Genomic DNA, 16,554 nt, shown 5'->3' with positions numbered 1-16,554 from the left:
ACAATCCTACTTTCATTCCAGTCATTAAACAAGGGAAAAGATCAATGGAGAAAACCTTCAAAGAAAACTAGTAACCAAATCCCTTGCGTTTGTTGAGCAAAAAAAAAAAGAGTTCAACGATAAGAATATATGAAGAGACTGAAATGTTTTGATCCTAGCTAAATCTATAAGAGAAGAATGCACGTGAAGTATTAAAGGTACATTCGACCATGCCTCAACAATTTAGACAGAAAATGTAGTTGTTAGGTTGGCATCCTGGGTAGAAACTAATGATATTTTAGTAGGTAAATTAACGCCTCAGATAGCGAGCAAATCAGTGTATACCATAGAAGTTGGATTACTATGGGCCATATTTGGCCTAATTTAATTCATGCCACGACGATCTATATGGAAAGGGAAGTTTTGTTGATGCTTTCCTGTTTAGAATAAATAAAACCAGAGAGAAGTGTGATGAGCAGGAAGAAATGGTCACGTAGATCTTCTATTTCATAGGAATCCATTGATTGCCCCGTCCTCATTTCCTGCCCTCTCTACTCGGGAATAATTCTTTCTTAACTCATACACAAGTTTCAGGGGTCGACAAGAGAGTTGGCAATCTCAACTCGTCCGGTGCACCGGGCCCATAGGAAGCCCTCACACTGATGCACCATTTTGTGTCGTGCCTGCGACAAAAAACAAAGCATACCCCTGCTCCGCCCCCGTTGCCGGCCGCCAACCCTTTCCCCCCTCTCCCGAGCCGATCAGCTCCAGAGAGGCGACACACACAACCGGAAAAGGCCTCAAAACCCCATCAAAGGGACCCACCAGGGCGAGGACCCCAGTCAAAATCATGGCATGATCCAAAATCGAAGACCTAAATCGATTCCGGGAGCTCCAAACTTAAGAATTGTTTTGAAGATTATTGAGTGGTGTATCGACCTTGGCTTAGCATGTGAGGATGCTACGAATTTCAGTACAGTCAGTCATACACGATCATGGAACTAGCGGCAATTTCATCATTTAAAAAACGCGAATAATTCCCCGGTCAAAGACATGTAACCGGCCCATCATTACGCTCACCGGCGGGTGACCGCCTCCTCCCAGCCCAAACCGCCACCCCGCGCCCCCGTGCACCGCGTCCACTGGCGCCCCTCTCACCGCCACCGGGCCCCGCGCCCGCCCGTACGCGAGGCCCACCACGCACGATCAGCTCCTAATCCCCCACTCCCCTTAATTAACCCGAGAAATTAGTAAAATCGAACCAAAAGGAGAGCGCAGCGCACAGCACCGTTATTTTTCTCGCCGGCCCCTCTTTTCTCTTTACACCCCTCTCCGCCTGTCTGCGCCTGTCCCCTCTCCCCTCGCCATTCCATTCCTCCGCCCCCACCGCCATTTCGCCGATTCCGGCCGCCGCCTAGGGTTTCTCGCCCAGCCTCAGCGGCGGTATCGGGAAGTTTGTCCCGCTCCCCGGCGGCACGCGGCGTCCGGAGCAGGAGGAGGAGGCGGAGGAGGTCAGTCTGTGTCTCTGTGAGCCCGGGGTGGCGGCGGCGGCGGCGGCGGCGGAGTGGGCTGTCGACGAGCGAGGTTTCGCGGGGGCGTAGGCTGCGGGTTGATGAGGAGGTAGGACGCCGTGCGGGTTGCGGTGTTGGAGTGGCGACGGCGGCGGTGCGGAGGCGGCTTACAGGTGGCAGACATGTATTTCACCCGGCTCGATGACTCGCCCATGTTCAGGAAGCAGGTGAGCCAGCTTACTACTCCTCGGATCTCGACTCGCGGGCCATTGGAGAGCCCCGCTTCGCCGCTGGGAAGGGCCGGGGGGTGGCTAGTTAGTGGGGAGCGACAAAAGCTTGCAGTTTCGGGTGTAGTGCTCGCCGCTGGTGGCTCCTGGGTTGGGCTCCCGGCGATGGATTGGATCTGTCCTTGTTTCTGGGGCTGCAGCGATGGGAATGGGTGGAGCAAGTCTGGCCCCTCTCGCCGTAGCTTCGCCTCGAACCGTTCGAGATTGAAGCAGCCCTGTCTGCCTGTCTGGCTCTGTCTGTGGTAGTGATGTGCAGGTTTCTTGTCTGTTTTTTTGTTGATTGATTGGCCTCACTGCTATACTTTTAAATATGTTATGATCTTAACATGTGAGTGAAGGTTCCACCTGAGTTCGTATGGTATCCTCCATCCTGTTAGATGTTGGTTTTCTTTTGCAATGCGTGTGCGTTGATTGCTCAAAGTTTGTTCTGATGCACACCTGCTAGACTGTTTGATATTGTGTCAGTAGGATTGGTTGATTCAGAGTTCGACAGGTTTTATCTATGCAATTGTATGAGTAATAAATTAATAATTATACACAACTCAGCAAAAGGATGAGCTTTTGATGTGATACATGTGCTTTTATTACAAAAAAACATTTTCTGTGTGCTCCGCTGATTACAAATTGCTTTACACCTAGGCTTTTTAATGGTTGTTTCTGGGTTTATACCGAAAGACTCAACAGATTTTGTTTGATTGATGAACATTGTTTAAATTGTTTTTCCTTCAATAAATAGATGCAATCACTTGAAGAAGGTGCTGACATGCTGAGAGAGAGATGCTTGAAGTATCACAAAGGTTGCCGTAAATACACGTAAGTGGCCATTCACATCTCATTTGAGTGGCATACGCCCCTTTATCCACCCTATTTTATGCTTGCGTGCTGCTATGCGCTATCTAGGATTGAAAATGTTTACATTTGCCCTTTTATTTCAGTGAAGGGCTAGGCGAAGCATATGATGGAGATATTGCGTTCGCAAGTTCACTAGAAGCATTTGGAGGCGGTCACAATGATCCAATCAGTGTTGCCTTTGGAGGTTAGCAATATAGTTCTCATTCAAGTATATTTATGTACTGTTATAGTCACATTCACTCACTTTACTGATTTGAGCATTATTTTGCTTTCATGCTTGTTAAAACTGGATACTTCCTCCGGCTCTCGTTTAGGTGTTGTTTTAGATAGGATTCTGATACCAAGACGAGTTCATTAAAATTGCTTGTTTGCCATTGTACCCAAACAAATTCAATTGAGATGGATTTATACCACCAAAATATTTTCTAGGCTGGTTTGTAGGTAGTCAATTATATATATGAACTTATCAATAAATTGCAGGGTTCAAGTACTAGATCTTGATTTTCAGCTAGACTGTTCATTTTACTTTTTCCTTGCTGCAACATCAGTTTGCATGGCGTCCATTTTTTTTTAAGTCATTTACCTTGTCGGGTTGTTGTCGTTTATCTGCTTGTTGGTTGTTGTATGCGCACATAGTGCCAGAGTAGTAGGAGGAGAAATACAATACTACTACTATCTCTAGTAAACCACTAGCACTAGTATGACAGCGGTCAAGAATGCATTTTTAAGCAAGGAGTTCAAGGAAACTAAGGATGCACGCATGCATGCAAGTCTGTTAACTTTAGGGTTAAATGCTGCCATGTGACGCCTGAAATTCCTGAATGATAACCTTCTCACGGCCACTGTGTAAAAACCCCAGTAACAGCTAACTGAGAACTGAAGGGCGCTTTTGTCAATGAAAATGACAAGACATCATAACTTTCATTAGGTTTCATCGGCGCTGTAGTGTTTTTTCTTGTTGGTTTCCTAATTGGCCAGTTATGTATAAATTATGACATGTACCTCTGGTCCAGGACCTGTGATGACCAAATTTACAATTGCCTTGAGAGAAATTGGAACATACAAGGAAGTTTTGCGATCCCAGGTAGACATTTGTATGTACATATATTGCACGCGCATCCTTTTACACTTCAGGTTTAGGTGGTCTAACTTCTTGCATACTGTTCTGATAGGTTGAACATATGCTAAATGACAAGCTGCTGCAGTTTGTGGACATGGATTTGCATGATGTGAAGGTATTTGTGCAATTTTCTTCTAACATCTTATTTGTAAATTTCACATTGGGTTTGGACCTGCCATTAAATTTGATAACTTCTGATCAGGATGCCCGAAAGCGTTTTGACAAGGCTAGCCTTCTGTACGACCAGGTAATGCTGTTTTGAGCTCATTTCAAAGTTACAATATTAAATATGTCTTCAAGGTGATTCTGAAGCTCGTATCATATGGGTTCAATCTTGTGGCAGCAATAACAAAGTTCAATATATTGGCTTACTGTGAACAAAATGATAGAGCTATATATTCTCCCATTTTTGTTTTGGTGTTTGTTTACTCTGCTCCCGTCAACCTGCCAATATGATAGCCAACTTTCACTATAATCAGAAGGATTCTGTTTGCCATAATGTGCAGATGCTATTTCTGTGTTATTTTTCTGTCTACTGACTCCTAGTTGCTAAAATAGTGACCCATGGTAAAAATTAATCTAGGATAAGCAGAATCTGCCATTTGCTGCATGGGAATAATTTTACTGCACCGTGACACCAATATGACAGCTTTATTCCATTTCTTCTGTTGATCGGCATGCAATCATTTGCGGTTGCTGATGCATTTTTGACAAAAGTCGAGTTTATTTTTAAAAAGGGTCTCGCTGACTGATTTGTCTTCTCACCCAGGCTCGTGAGAGGTATTTATCCTTGAAGAAAGGAACAAGGACAGACATAGCAACTGCAGTTGAGGATGTAAGTTCCTTTCCTTATTTGACATTATCGAACTTCTGTTAGAAGCCATGATCACTAACTTGTTTGTGACGTTACCAGGAGCTTCACAGCGCCAGATCTTCATTTGAGCAAGCTCGTTTCAACCTGGTAGGTGTAATGCTTCCCTGTATCTCTATTCACTGTTCTGTTTTCTGTAATTATATATTTGACATGCCTTTTGTTTGTCTTATCTACAGGTCACTGCGCTTTCAAACATTGAGGCTAAGAAGAGATTTGAATTTTTGGAGGCTGTTAGTGGAACAATGGATGCACATCTTCGTTATTTCAAACAAGTATTGGCTTGTCATTATTTGCATTCTGACATTTCTTGGTTATGCACAAATGATATTCAAACTTCATCTGCTGTTTTTTTTCAGGGATATGAATTACTCCATCAGATGGAACCGTATATCAATCAAGTAACTATTTAACCGTGACTTTCTATTTTTCATTTTTTTTGTAGTGCTACATGTGAATGTTCGGTGCTAGTTTATGTAGTTGAAGTAATACATATGTACTAGTTAGTGGATATGTAAAAAATCTCTTCCACCGATGCGCCATTTGTTATAAACTTATAATCTTGCATGTTATCTGCACATTCAACAACAACAACAACAAAGCCTTTTACTCCCAAACAAGTTGGGGTAAGCTACAAACCCATAAGACCTCGAAACCAACTCAGGGTTCTGGCATGTGGACAGCTAGCTTCCACGCACCCCTGTCCATGGCTACTTCTTTGGTGATATTCCAGTCCTTCAGATCTCTCTTAACAGACTCCTCCTGACCTCTCTTGACATTGCCCGCATGCCTTAACTGTCCGCTATGCAATGGCGCTTGCCTGCGCCGTATATGCCCAAACCATCTCAAACGATGTTGGACAAGCTTCTCTTCAATCATTGCTACCCCAATTCTTTTATCACGTATATCCTCATGCCGGACCCGATCCTTTCTTGTGTGGCCACATATCCATCTCAACATGCACATCTCTGCTATACCTAATTGTTGGACATGTCTACTTTTAGGTGCCAACATTCAACACCATACTCCATCGTAGGTTGAATCGCCGTCCTATAGAATCTGCCTTTTAGCTTTTGTGGCATTCTCTTGGCACAAAGGATGCCAGAAGCTTGGCGCCACTTCATCTATCCAATTTTGATTTGATGTCTCACATCTTCATCGATATCACTAACCTTCTGCAACATTAAATATCAGAAGGTGTCCTTCTGAGGCACCACTTGCCCACCAAGGCTAACCTCCTCCTCGTGCCTAATAGTACTGAAACCGCACCTCATGTACTCAATTTTAGTTCTATATACGCATAAAACCTTTTGATTCCAAAAAGTTTGTCTCCACAGCTCTAACTTTCTATTAACCCTTGTCCGACTATAGTCAACTAGCACCACATCATCATCCGCAAAGAGCATACACCATGGGATATCTCCTTGTATATCCCTTGTGACCTCATCCATCACCAAAGCAAAAAGATAAGGGCTCAAAGCCGACCCTTGGTGTAGTCCTATTTTATTGGAAAGTCATCAGTGTCACCATCATTTGTTCAAACACTTGTCACAACATTATCGTACATGTCCTTGTTGAGGGTAATGTACTTTGTGTTTCTCCAAGGCCCAACACATGACATTCCGCGTTATCTTATCTTAGGCCTTCTTCAAGTCAATGAACACCATATGCATGCCCTTTTGCTCCCTGTATCTTTCCATAAGCTGTCGTACCAAGAAAATTGCTTCCATGGTCGATCTCCCAGGCATCAAACCAAACTGATTTTTGGTCAGGCTTGTCATTCTTCTTAACCCGTGCTCAATGTCTCTCCCATAGCTTCATTGTATGGCTCATCAACTTAATTCCACGGTAATTAGTACAACTTTGAACGCCTCCCTTGTTCTTGAAGATTGGTACTAATTTACTCCGCATCCATTCTTTGGGCATCTTGTTTGCCCAAAAAAATGAGGTTGAAAAGCTTAGTTAGCCATACTTTCGCTGTCTCCGAGGCCTCTCCGCACCTTGATGGGGATACAATCAGGGCCCATTGCCTTGCCTCATTTCATCCTTTTTAAAGCCTCCCTGACCTAAGACTCCTGGATTCGTCGCACAAAACGCCTTCAAGACATTGACCTCTTATGACCTTCAACCCCTGCAATTACGCGTTAGATGGTCCGATTTCAAATATTTATTGCAAAAATGTTGTCATTTGGTCATGGCAATTGCAGTGAAAATCACCTCCAAGATTAGGTGTCAAATAGTTCGGTACCAGTTGCTTCATTTCTAAATTAATTTGTCATTTAATTGTGCAAATTGCACAGTGGAAACCACCTGCTGAGACCATTTTTTAATGATTCAATGAAGTACAGTGCAACGTTTGGTTACTGAATCCACCAATTCTTCGCATAGCTGCCTGTGCCTGCTTGCTTTTTCCTGGTAGCAAATGTTTGTTTTAACACACCATGGATTCTCCTTTTGCAGGTGCTTGCTTATGCACAGCAATCAAGAGAAAGGTCCAACTACGAGCAAGCTGCTCTTGTAGAGAGGATGCAAGAGTTCAAAAGGCAGATTGACCGGGAAAGTCGGTGGTCACCAAACGGGATGACTGATTCCCCTAATGGTGATGGAATACAAGCAATTGGTCGAAGTTCACATAAGATGATTGAAGCCGTCATGCAGTCAGCTTCAAAGGGAAAGGTAGCACATTCTGGTTGACTTGAAATTTGGATTCATGCTTGTAGGAAGGTGTTCATTCAGTAAATGCATGTGATGTTCAAAATTGTGTACTTATTTTCAGGTTCAGACTATTCGGCAAGGCTATCTCTCAAAGCGTTCTTCGAATTTGAGAGGCGACTGGAAAAGGAGGTTCTTTGTCCTTGATAATCGAGGAATGTTGTATTACTACCGCAAGCAAAATAGTAGACCATCCGTAAGTTCCCGTAACACGTACTCAATTTGGTATGATATTATAGAAATGCTTTGGGTTTGTTTCAGTTCACACCATTCCGTTAATTTTTCCTGTTTTTGATTTTACAGAGTGGTTATTCTAACCAACGAAGTAGCACTCCCAATGAGCATGGCTCTGGGCTGCTTAGCAGATGGTTCTCATCTCATTACCATGGCGGTGTGCATGATGAGAAATCTGTAGCACGACATACAGTAAACCTGCTAACATCAACTATTAAAGTTGACGCAGATCAATCAGATCTAAGGTTCTGTTTCAGAATAATTTCGCCCACAAAAAACTACACACTGCAGGTATTCAGCCTAACCAGAAACCTGTTGTCTGTATTTGTCATTTAGGCCAGCAAAGAAAGGAATGACACTATCGAGTTTTTAATAGATGCCAAGTTGCTTGTTGTCTATTTAATAGTGGCATGCACCTATTCTTGGGCAGGCAGAGAGTGCGATGGATCAGATGGATTGGATTGAAAAGATCACTGGTGTCATTGCTTCTTTGTTAAGCTCCCAATCCCCTGAACGGGTCAGTGCTGAATCATTTTTGTGCAATTATTTACATATCCAGATTTGATTTTCTTAACACTAATACAATTTGTTCCAGCGTCTACTGTTGAGCCCTAAGGGCAGTGGCCATCATCGAACAAACAGCGAAAGTAGTTCTTTCAGTAGCTCAACAGAACTTGACCATTCCATGAGTGAAGATTTTATGATGGAAAAGAACTCAGGAAGTGGGTACTTTGAGCACTCCAGAGTCACACAACATCATCGAACCAGCATGAGACCTGACAAGCCAATTGAATTGCTTAGGAAGGTGGTTGGCAATGATGTTTGTGCTGATTGTGGTGCTGCAGAGCCTGATTGGGCATCCCTAAACCTCGGAGTCCTTGTATGCATAGAATGTTCTGGTGTACACCGGAATCTTGGTGTGCATATATCTAAGGTGAACAGGCAATATTCTTGACAGTTTCAACTCAAAATCCTTACACATTTAAAATGTATATATATTGTTTATTTTGTGCTCAGCATATTAAGGTGTAGGAACAATTGAATGATAGTTGTGTGTCCCATTTGTTTTTTGATTGCAAACCAGAATCTGAGTTGCAATAACTGCATCTTTGACAGGAAAACTAAGGAATTTTGGGATGCAATGTATTTACTTCATGCACAAAATCTGAAATGGTTTAGTTCTTTCAGACAACATTCACCACCCATTTTTTTTTGTAATATGTCATTTTAGATTTAGTATTTTGTAAGTCCTAGCATGAATTCATCATTAATGTGATTAGCAGGCTACGCTTTAATTGTTGAAAGATAAATCAGGATGAACATTACCTAAAGAGTGCCTTGTATTGGCAGGTAAGGTCTCTGACACTTGATGTCAGGGTGTGGGAGCCATCTGTAATCAATCTCTTCCAGTCTTTAGGCAACACATTTGCCAACACTATCTGGGAAGAAATGTTAACTTCGTCAAGCAGTTTTGATCATGGTGATACTTCGAGGTAAATCGATGCTGTTTGCAACTATACAAAAATCTGTGAAGTCCCTATTGTTGTAATATCATGTTAACTTGCAAGTTTTACTGTTTTGTAGAGCTGATGGAATTGAAAACACACCAGATAACTTGGCTGTCAGAAAGCCTAAACAATCGGATCCTATCTCTCTGAAAGAGAAATTTATTCATGCCAAGGTACTTTATGATTTGCCTATTGTTTCAGTATATTTATGATCGCACTATCAGTATAAGTTACATCGGAGTACTTTTGAGCAAACAATTGGTGATCACTAATAAGCAGAATGCAATTTGAATCACGTGTGAGTTAGTGGTATAGGCAACATTCCTGCAAAAAAAAAGTTGTATAGGCAACATCCACTGAATAGACCACATTGGGTTTACAGAGTGCATAATAGTTTTTCTCATAGTTAGAAAAGACGCGCATAAGCGAGCGCTTAAGCGCGCTTAGGCTCTAGGCGTTGGCAAAACGCATTGGGCATAACTACGCTTAATCTGTGCATAACTACGCATAACCATGCGCTTTGGTCAGTAAAGCGCAAGGCGGTGGCAAAACGTACAATTAACGCCTAGCGCTTTTTTGAACTATGTTTTTTTTAAACAAAAAGAGGGACTATGGATATCTGCAACAGACGACCTAATCTGTATCTAAAAGGCTGCCATTTGTCTTTTTTTTTGGGTGAGATTGAGATTGAGAGTGAGAAAATAAATGGAAGGAAACAGTATCTTGCATGGGATACAACCTCCACATGCAAATCAAGAACATTAGATACATCGTAAAGTGTGTTTGAGAATATTGCATTTCTATGATACGTGGTTTTAGGGAAACTGGGAGTGAGAAGGTAGAGATCTAGAGAACATGGTAGGTGAACTTGGTGAGAATGAGATTAAAGACCAAAAAGAGAATGAGATTAAAGTTGTTGATGTGAAAGGCATAAGAGATAATTTCATTTATAATATGCCTAGTGATGTTCAGTTGCTAATGATTATTGTTTCTTAAATATTCCAGTATGCTGAGAAAGATTTTGTACGGAAGCATAGTATGGATGAGACTCAGCTAGCACAACAGATGTGGGATCATGTAAGTTCAAACAACAAGATGGAGGTGTACAGTCTGATAGTGCGATCGAACGCCGATGTAAATCTAACTTATGGGCAGACATCATTCAATTCGGCTTTGACTCTTGGGAAAGCGCTTCTCTTACAAGAGCAACCGTCTTCGCCGTCAAATGGTAGTTCTAGATGCTTTGACCGTGGTGCATCTGAGAAAATTTCTCCCAGGGGTTCTCTTTCTCCTGCGAGCACGAGTGCGCGAACAGACGAATTAGATGGCTGTGCTGAGGGCCTATCTCTGCTTCATCTGGCATGCCGTGTCGCGGATATAGGCATGGTTGAGCTACTCTTGCAGTATGGGGCCAGTGTGAATTCCACGGATTCTAGAGGCCGAACACCGCTTCATCACAGCATTTTGAAAGGAAGGCGCGTGCATGCCAAGTTGCTCCTCTCCAGGTATACTAATAATGCTTATATTTCCTTTTACATTTCTGTACGGCAAGTATGCATGGATGCTATAGCTTACTTTCTTGAATCTCCATGCAGGGGTGCTGATTCGCAGGCGACAGACCGTGAGGGTAGAACGGCATTGCAGTACGCCATCGACAGCGGAACCATCGAGGACGAAGAGATTCTTGTTTTGTTAGAAGACCCCAGGTAGATAGATGATCCAGTAGCTAGACCTTGGGTTGAGCAGAGTTCCGGTTTGCCGCGCTCCGATCTGATGTGCCTTATCCTGCTGCTCAACGGGCACGGCTCCAAGCTCGCCTCGCCGATCTGATCTCTGATCCCAGCTCGTGTCATGAAGAACAGTATTATAGGTAGTGTTCCAGAGAGACAGGGGGGGTCCCCCTCCCCCTGCCCCCACCCCGTTATACTAGCGTGAGATACCCCCCTATCCCTATGTATTGTGGTTTTGCCGGGTTTTTGTTTGCAAGCAGATAGATGATGACAGACGACGTTGTAAAAGTTTGTACATGGCGCCGGACCCAGAGTGCCCGGCCCGGCCCGGATCTGATGGTGATGATGACGATGTGTGTACATAGTGAGACCGATGTGTGGCATGAATGTGGTTTAAGCAGAGCATTGGACACTGGTGGTGTGGTTTGGCCCTGGGTGGTTTGAAACAGAACAAGCAAGTTTCTGACCCTGCACATACTCTGCCCGTCCCAAACCCAGCAGCAGAGGCCGGTCTGATCTTATTTCCCCGAGGCCAAAAGGCTCTAGAAGAACCTGAATGCTGGCAGCTCAGACCCACTGCTGCTCATGACGAACTTCGCACCGGCGCCTCTGTTGCCGAGCAGTGCGGGCAAGAGGGGGTTCACATATGTGTGCGTGTACGACTACGCCGCTGACGCATCCAATCATCGCTTTCTACGAAGGCAGGGCGAGGCAGGGGCCTTTCGCTGTGCGGCGACAGGGGCGTGAGAGGACGCTGTCAAGCTACATGCACGTCCGTGGCTGGCTGTCCGCTCCGCTGCGGCCGGCGCCCTGCCCACGGCTACAGGATTCAGACTGGCGCTCCGGCCGACGCGGCCGGCCCAGGAGCCGTCGCGTCGCGCATCAGCGACAGGGAGCCTGCCACGGGCGCGCAAATGTCAATGCCAGGCAGGAAACTGCTCGCCGTCGGTGGGCGGCGAGGTTTGGTTTGGTTGGTTATGGTTACTTGTGCGGCCGTGCCGCGCCTGCATGGGACATGGTGTCGCCCAGGAAGACGACGGCCCCAGTTACTCTGTCAAACAAACAAGGAGCAAGACGGCGACCTTGCCGACGAGGACGAGAGGAGGAATTAATGTGCTTGCATGGGACATGGGAGCGAGGGTGAGTGAGCACTTGCGCAGTCACCGCGCTCGTCTGCATGGAACATGTTGGTGCCGCCGAGGAGAGGAGGAATTACATACCTTCCTCGCCAGACATAGCAACGAAGACAGGAGAGAAAGAAATAGTTGTGGCGACTATAGGTCTATAGTCTAGTTAACCGTACGATCTCAACGAAATTCCCAACCAGCACAAAAATGGAAACATGCCAATAAAATAGGGGGAAATCTGAGACTTTTTCAGTCTATGCATGGAACTCAAGTATAACCACATATGCTAAACGTTGACGGTGGCCTCTCTAGGGATGGCACAAGAGGCGCGGCGGCGGCGGTGTGCAGGGACCAAAATGGCTCATTCCTGGGTGCATCCGCTGTTGTCTTCGAAGGGCTCGTGGATCCACCAACGCTTGATGCTCATGCTTGCAAGCAAGCTCTTTCACTCGCAGATGATTTATACGTCGATTCCCTCTGCATCGCTTCGGACTGTGCGGAAGTTGTTGCAAGCATCAACACTGGTGTTCCCTCTTGCTATGTAACTATCCTGCGGGAGATTAAGAGCGTGTTTGGTTCAAGTTTTGAACAATAGTCGCATTGCATACACTTCTCAACCCAGTCTGGTTGAGGAAAAACAGGCCCTAATACACCATATGCAACTTGTTTGGTTGCCTGCATCTAGTGTCCCTGCATTAGGTAATACGCAAGTGCACTTTGTTTGGTTGGCTGCATTGGTCCTAGCGGCACATGAACACAGGGTTTGGTTGCATACGGCGTACATGTCGTGCTTACCTTGTACCCTAGTTGGTGAGCTTACCCACAATGATCACACCTAGCACACCAACGCCACAACACATCGATGGTGACAAACTGCGCGAAGATGATGAAGTTCTTCAGCTTCAAGCCGAACTGACGATCCACCTTAGCAGTTTCCACTTTGACAACTCCAACCTTGGCATTGTCGACACTACTGCCTCCGTGCTTTCGCACCCAGGCGGAGTAAGCTTGTTCTGCTGCCTGCCTAGTCTTGAACCCTCTATAGTTGTTGTTGCTATATGATGCCACTTGTGCATTGGCTTCTTCCCATGAACTATAAACCCCTGGAACCTCACCGATGAACACGGCATACCACTTGCCCTAGCAATGCACAAGAGCAAGAGTTGAAGCAGCAAATCAATGGAGCACAAGTAGCACACAAACAACAATGGAGCAGAAGAGAAGTAAAACATGCATGATCATACGGCATAACAAGTTCAACCTAGCACTACCTTGGTGTTAACTGATACGTCTCCAACGTATCTATAATTTTTGATTGTTCCATACTATTATATTACCCGTTTTGGATGTTTATGGGCTTTACTTTACACCTTTATATCATTTTTGGGACTAACCTACTAACCGGAGGCTCAACCCGAATTGCTGTTTTTTTTGCCTATTTCAGTGTTTTGAAAAAAAAAAAATATCAAACGGAGTCCAGACGGAATGAAACCTTCGGGAGTGATCTTTTTGGAACAAACGTGATCCAGAGGACTTGGAGTGGAAGTCAAGAAACAAGCGAGGCGGCCACGAGGGTGCCCGACGCGCCCCCTACAGGTGGGGGCGCCCCCCACCCTCGTGGGCCCCTCGAGCGTCCACCGACCTACTTCTTCCTCCTACATATACCCATGTACCCCGAAAACATCAGAGGCGACCACGAAAAACTATTTCCACCACCGTAAACTTCTGTATCCGCGAGATCCCATCTTGGAGCCTTCGCCGGCGCTCCGCCGGACGGGGAATCGATCACGGAGGGCCTCTACATCATCTCCAAGGCCTCTCCAATGAGTTGTGAGTAGTTTACCACAGACCTTCGGGTCCATAGTTATTAGCTATGGCTTCTTCTCTCTCTTTGATTCTCAATACAAAGTTCTCCTTCCTCTTCTTGGAGATCTATTCGATGTAACTCTTTTTGCGGTGTGTTTGTCGAGATCTGATGAATTGTGGGTTTATGATCAAGTTTATCTATGAGAAATAGTTGAATCTCCTCTGAATTCTTTTATGTGTGATTAAGTTATCTTTGCAAGTCTCTTCGAATTATCAGTTTGGTTTGGCCTATTAGATTGATCTTTCTTGCAATGGGAGAAGTGCTTAGCTTTGGGTTCAATCTTGCGGTGTCATTTCCCAGTGTCAGCAGGGCAGCAAGGCACGTATTGTACTGTTGCCATCAAGGATAAAAAGATGGAGTTTATATCATATTTCATGAGTTTATCCCTCTACATCATGTCATCTTTCTTAATGCGTTACTTTGTTCTTCATGAACTTAATACTCTAGATGCATGCTGGATAGCGGTCGATGTGTGGAGTAATAGTAGTAGATGCAGGCAGGAGTCGGGTCTACTTGTTACAGACGTGATGCCTATATACATGATCATGCCTAGATAATCTCATAACTATGCGCTTTTCTATCAATTGCTCGACAGTAATTTGTTCACCCACCGTAATAATTATGCTATCTTGAGAGAAGCCACTAGTGAAACCTATGGCCCCCGGGTCTATCTCTTATCATATAAGCTTTCAATCTAATTTTATTTACATCTTTACTTTTCCAATCTATATCATAAAATACCAAAAATATATTTATATTATCATATTATCTCTATCAGATCTCACTTTCGCAAGTGGCCGTGAAGGGATTGACAACCCCTTTATTGCGTTGGTTGCGAGTTTTTGTTTGTTTGTGTAGGTGCGTGGGACTTGTGAGGAGCCTCCTACTGGATTGATACCTTGGTTCTCAAAAACTGAGGGAAATACTTACACTACTATTGCTGCATCATCCTTTCCTCTTCAAGGAAAACCAACGCAAACTCAAGACGTAGCATTAACCTACCACCACATCCAAAAGAGGGTGTTGTCCTACCACCGCAAGTTCACCATCAACGTGAGGGGTTAGTATATACCCCCTCACCAAAATATACAGACCAGCAAATAGTTTTGAGCCCTAGCTACACAAAATGTACGTCATCATCGTCATCTCGTCGTCGCCACCGCCATCGACGTCGGGGATCATGCACGCTTACAGGCAGCACTACTCTAGTAGTAGTTCTTGCCCAGCTAGCTCCTGAGCCATAGCACCCTGTGAGCGTCGGCCATGGCAACGAACCCAACACCCTGGGCCTTGTTGTCAAGTAGGTGGCCGAGAGCTGCCATGAGAGCCTCGTCGCTGAATCCACCCTGGTTCATGAAAGCGCCATACAGGTTAGGGTGGACGTCGAGGGGCTTGCACTCCCTGATGGTTGTTGCCACCTCCTTCACCGCCTCAGTCATGCTGCAAAAGACATTGATCTCCTCCTCCATCAGGCATCCTCTCTTCCTCTTCCAATTATGGACGGGGTCAAATGGCTTGTCAAAGGGCTTCGGAGCGGGCTTGTCAGGGCCATCAAAGACCTCGACGTCCGGTGTCCCAGGGAAGTCTTGAAGGAAATATGCCCTAGAGGTAATAATACAGTTATTACTTATTTCCTTATTTCATGATAAATGTTTAATATTCATGATAGAGTTGTATTAACCGGAAACTTAGTACATGTGTGAATACATAGACAAACAGAGTGTCACTAGTATGCCTCTACTTGACTAGCTCGTTGAATCAAAGATGGTTAAATTTCCTAGCCATAGACATGAGTTGTAATTTGATTAACGGGATCACATCATTAGAGAATGATGTGATTGACTTGACACATTCCGTTAGCTTAGCACTTGATCGTTTAGTATGTTGCTATTGCTTTCTTCATGACTTATACATGTTCCTATGACTATGAGATTATGCAACTCCCGAATACCGGAGGAACACTTTGTGTGCTACCAAACGTCACAACGTAACTAGGTGATTATAAAGGTGCTCTACAGGTGTCTCCAATGGTACTTGTTGAGTTGGCATAGATCGAGATTAGGATTTGTCACTCCGATTTTCGGCGAGATATCTCTAGGCCCTCTCGGTAATGCACATCACTATAAGCCTTGCAAGCAATGTGATTAATGAGTTGGTTGCGGGATGATGCATTACGGAACGAGTAAAGAGACTTGCCGGTAACGAGATTGAACTAGGCATTGAGATACCGACGATCGAATCTCGGGCAAGTAACATACCGATGACAAAGGGAACAACGTATGTTGTTATGCGGTTTGACTGATAAAGATCTTCGTAGAATATGTAGGAGCCAATATGAGCATCCAGGTTTCGCTATTGGTTATTGACTGTAGACGTGTCTCGGTCATGTCTACATAGTTCTCGAACCCGTAGGGTACGTACGCTTAAAGTTCGGTGATGATTTATATTATGAGTTATGTGTTTTGATGTACCGAAGGTAGTTCAGAGTCCCGGATGAGATCGGGGACATGACGAGGAGTGTCTAAATGGTCGAGACGTAAAGATCGATATATTGGATGACTATATTCGGACATTGGAAAGGTTCCGAGTGATTCGGGTATTTTTCGGAGTACCGGGGAGTTACGGGAATACGGGGGAAGAAGTATTGGGCCTCATGGGCCAAGTGGGGGAAGAGAGGAGGCAGGACAAGGCAGGGCGCGCGCCCCCCTAGCCCAAACCGAATTGGACTAGGGGGGCCGACCCCCCTTTCTTCCTTT

The 16,554-nt window shown here is 44.7% G+C and overlaps 1 protein-coding gene across 2 annotated transcripts; it reads left to right on the top strand.

Annotated features, from left to right (window-relative positions):
• The first annotated feature begins 1,272 nt into the window (after positions 1-1,272).
• LOC123112629 (ADP-ribosylation factor GTPase-activating protein AGD3) lies at positions 1,273-11,209 on the top strand. Of its 2 annotated transcripts, XM_044533675.1 has the most exons (19): positions 1,274-1,717; positions 2,514-2,590; positions 2,713-2,813; positions 3,643-3,713; positions 3,802-3,864; positions 3,952-3,996; positions 4,519-4,584; positions 4,663-4,710; positions 4,800-4,895; positions 4,980-5,021; positions 7,081-7,296; positions 7,397-7,528; positions 7,636-7,857; positions 7,997-8,083; positions 8,162-8,500; positions 8,917-9,059; positions 9,151-9,247; positions 10,080-10,579; positions 10,670-11,209. In XM_044533675.1, the coding sequence occupies exons 1-19, from the start codon at positions 1,673-1,675 to the stop codon at positions 10,782-10,784; spliced, it is 2,505 nt and encodes an 834-aa protein (XP_044389610.1). In that variant the 5' UTR covers positions 1,274-1,672; the 3' UTR covers positions 10,785-11,209. The 2 variants fall into 2 exon arrangements, with proteins under 2 accessions (XP_044389609.1, XP_044389610.1); XM_044533674.1 differs by having other exon boundaries at positions 1,273-1,717; positions 4,800-5,021.
• Positions 11,210-16,554: the final 5,345 nt, after the last annotated feature.

Source organism: Triticum aestivum, chromosome 5B, assembly GCF_018294505.1.
Source record: "Triticum aestivum cultivar Chinese Spring chromosome 5B, IWGSC CS RefSeq v2.1, whole genome shotgun sequence".
NCBI classification, from domain to species: Eukaryota; Viridiplantae; Streptophyta; class Magnoliopsida; order Poales; family Poaceae; genus Triticum; species Triticum aestivum.
Note: the sequence above shows the minus strand (reverse complement) of the source record. Positions and strands in the feature narration are given on the sequence as shown.

Bases quoted from the DNA above. Each gene is read 5' to 3' on its own strand.
- LOC123112629 (XM_044533674.1), top strand. From the start codon at position 1,673: ATGTATTTCACCCGGCTCGATGACTCGCCCATGTTCAGGAAGCAG. The intron at 3,997-4,518 runs GTAATGCTGTTT...CTTCTCACCCAG, and splicing joins CTAGCCTTCTGTACGACCAG to GCTCGTGAGAGGTATTTATC. The intron at 8,501-8,916 runs GTGAACAGGCAA...TTGTATTGGCAG, and splicing joins TTGGTGTGCATATATCTAAG to GTAAGGTCTCTGACACTTGA.